Consider the following 1,959-nt stretch of genomic DNA (forward strand, 5'->3'; position numbering starts at 1 on the left):
TCGGCTAAGTCATCAAAGCACTACATTTCATTTTTATGTTTCTATATACCAATATAGGACTTTCCTGGTAGCTCAGCTGGTGAAGAATCTGCCTCCAATGCTGGAGACCCAGATTGGATTCCTAGGTCGGCAAGATCCTCTGCAGAAGGGATAGCCTACCCACTCCAGTATTCTGGGCTTCCCTAGTAGCTCACATGATGAAAGAATCTGCCTGCAATGCCTGAGACCTGGGTTCGACCCCTGGGTTGGGAAGATCCCTTGGAGGAGAGCATAGCAACCCACTCCAATATTCTTGCCTGGAGAATCCCCATGGACAGAGGTGCCTGGAGGGCTACAGTCCATGTGGTCGCAGAGAGTCAGGCACAACTGAGCAACTCAGCACAGTACATGTACCAATATAGTCAATCAGCAAAAATATGTGCCACAGATTTCTAATATTCATAATTTAGAATTTACCACATAAATTATAATACACACCACATAAAATACATTATTTATAAGTATATCCTTTATTTCTAAAATTATCATTCTTAAAACATTTCTACCCAACACATAAAATTTTCATACGTTTCAAGAGAAAAACCTCACCCTATTTGAAAATGTACTACTAAACTTCAACATGCAAATGAACCAGTGTCGCCAAACTTTAAGTGGGAACAAAAAGCAAGAAAACATACTGCTGTGTTGGGTATATAGTTTTACCACAAATAACGACAACATGTGTCTTACACGGCGATAATATACATATTCTTGTTACACTTCTCAGTCATTGTCAGAACCATTCACAGGTAGGAAAACCAACACATCATTGAAAACATGCCCAAATGCTCTTAGATGATATACCCCATACATCATCACATACATCTGATTACACGTCAGCCCATTAAAAGTAATAGCCATATCTGAACAACATCCTTCCACCACCTGGTTGGGATGATTAGTCATTGCTTCTCTAATAAAAATCCCAACAGATTTGGTATTAAACACATCTTTTCCTTTAGAATCTTCTGCATTTTCTGCAAACACTCCAGCATATTTCAGGCAGACTGCAAGCTGTTTATCTTCAGATACCTCCCTAACCATCCTTCCCTTTTCAGGACACTTTTCAGGAATACTGAGAAGGCTGTTAAGTCTTTTAATTGATTCTATACTTAAGACAATTCCTCCTCCCACACTCACATATTCAAGATCTCCAGATTTTGCAGTGTGGCCTAGATAGAAAGGTTGTGACGAATTCTTTTTCAGCAGAAAGTACTTTAAGTTTTCAATAATAGCAAACGTAGTGGGGTGTGCAAGGAAGAACCAGTTGTATTGGTCTCTATATTTATCAAAGGCATATTTGTAAGCTTTTCTCATCATTAACCACATGTCATTAGTTTCCATGTTAACTGACTCAAACACTTTAACATTTTCAGAACTGAAGAACTCTGCTTTGTCACAGTGTTTGGCCCACGTCTCCTTCACCGCAGCCCAGAGACGCACATCCTTCGGTTTTACAAGGATGATACAGTATACCCGAAAGCTTTTACTGAGTTCCGTGCGTTCATCCTCTGAAATTTTCAAGATATCTTCTTTATTAGGAGCTTGTAGGTGGTGACGCTCATGGTGGTGTGTTCTCTTTCCATAATCAATCTTAATATGTCCTAGCATAGTTATCAAGGCACAAAAAACGCTTCCGAGAAGTACACCCTTCAAAAACAAACTGCTTTCTGAAAGCATCTTCCCCCACGTCCGGTATGGTTCAGGGGCCGAAAGCGCAAGCGCACCCAGCTTTCCTCTCACTTTCGAGAGGCCCTCCTTTACGTTCCAGGCTGCTCTAGACGCAGGCGGTGTCCTCTCTCGTTGGTTCGGCTAAAGGTGGAGAAGGGCAAGAAGCAGCTTGAGGGCCACGGGGCGGGGGCAAAGGAGCCCTGCGCAGGCAGGCTGAGCCGCCCTCGGTATATGAAAGAAAGAGTTTCC

The 1,959-nt window shown here is 42.2% G+C and overlaps 1 protein-coding gene across 1 annotated transcript; it reads right to left on the reverse strand.

Moving 5' to 3' along the window:
- Positions 1-762: 762 nt before the first annotated feature.
- On the reverse strand, positions 763-1,719 carry LOC101116443 (C1GALT1-specific chaperone 1-like). The gene has a single exon (XM_004003246.5). It carries the CDS (start codon positions 1,717-1,719, stop codon positions 763-765), a length of 957 nt encoding a protein of 318 aa, XP_004003295.1.
- Positions 1,720-1,959: the final 240 nt, after the last annotated feature.

This window comes from Ovis aries, chromosome 1 (assembly GCF_016772045.2).
Source record: "Ovis aries strain OAR_USU_Benz2616 breed Rambouillet chromosome 1, ARS-UI_Ramb_v3.0, whole genome shotgun sequence".
In the NCBI taxonomy this organism is placed as follows: Eukaryota; Metazoa; Chordata; class Mammalia; order Artiodactyla; family Bovidae; genus Ovis; species Ovis aries.

Bases quoted from the DNA above. Each gene is read 5' to 3' on its own strand.
- LOC101116443 (XM_004003246.5), bottom strand. From the start codon at position 1,719: ATGCTTTCAGAAAGCAGTTTGTTTTTGAAGGGTGTACTTCTCGGAAGC.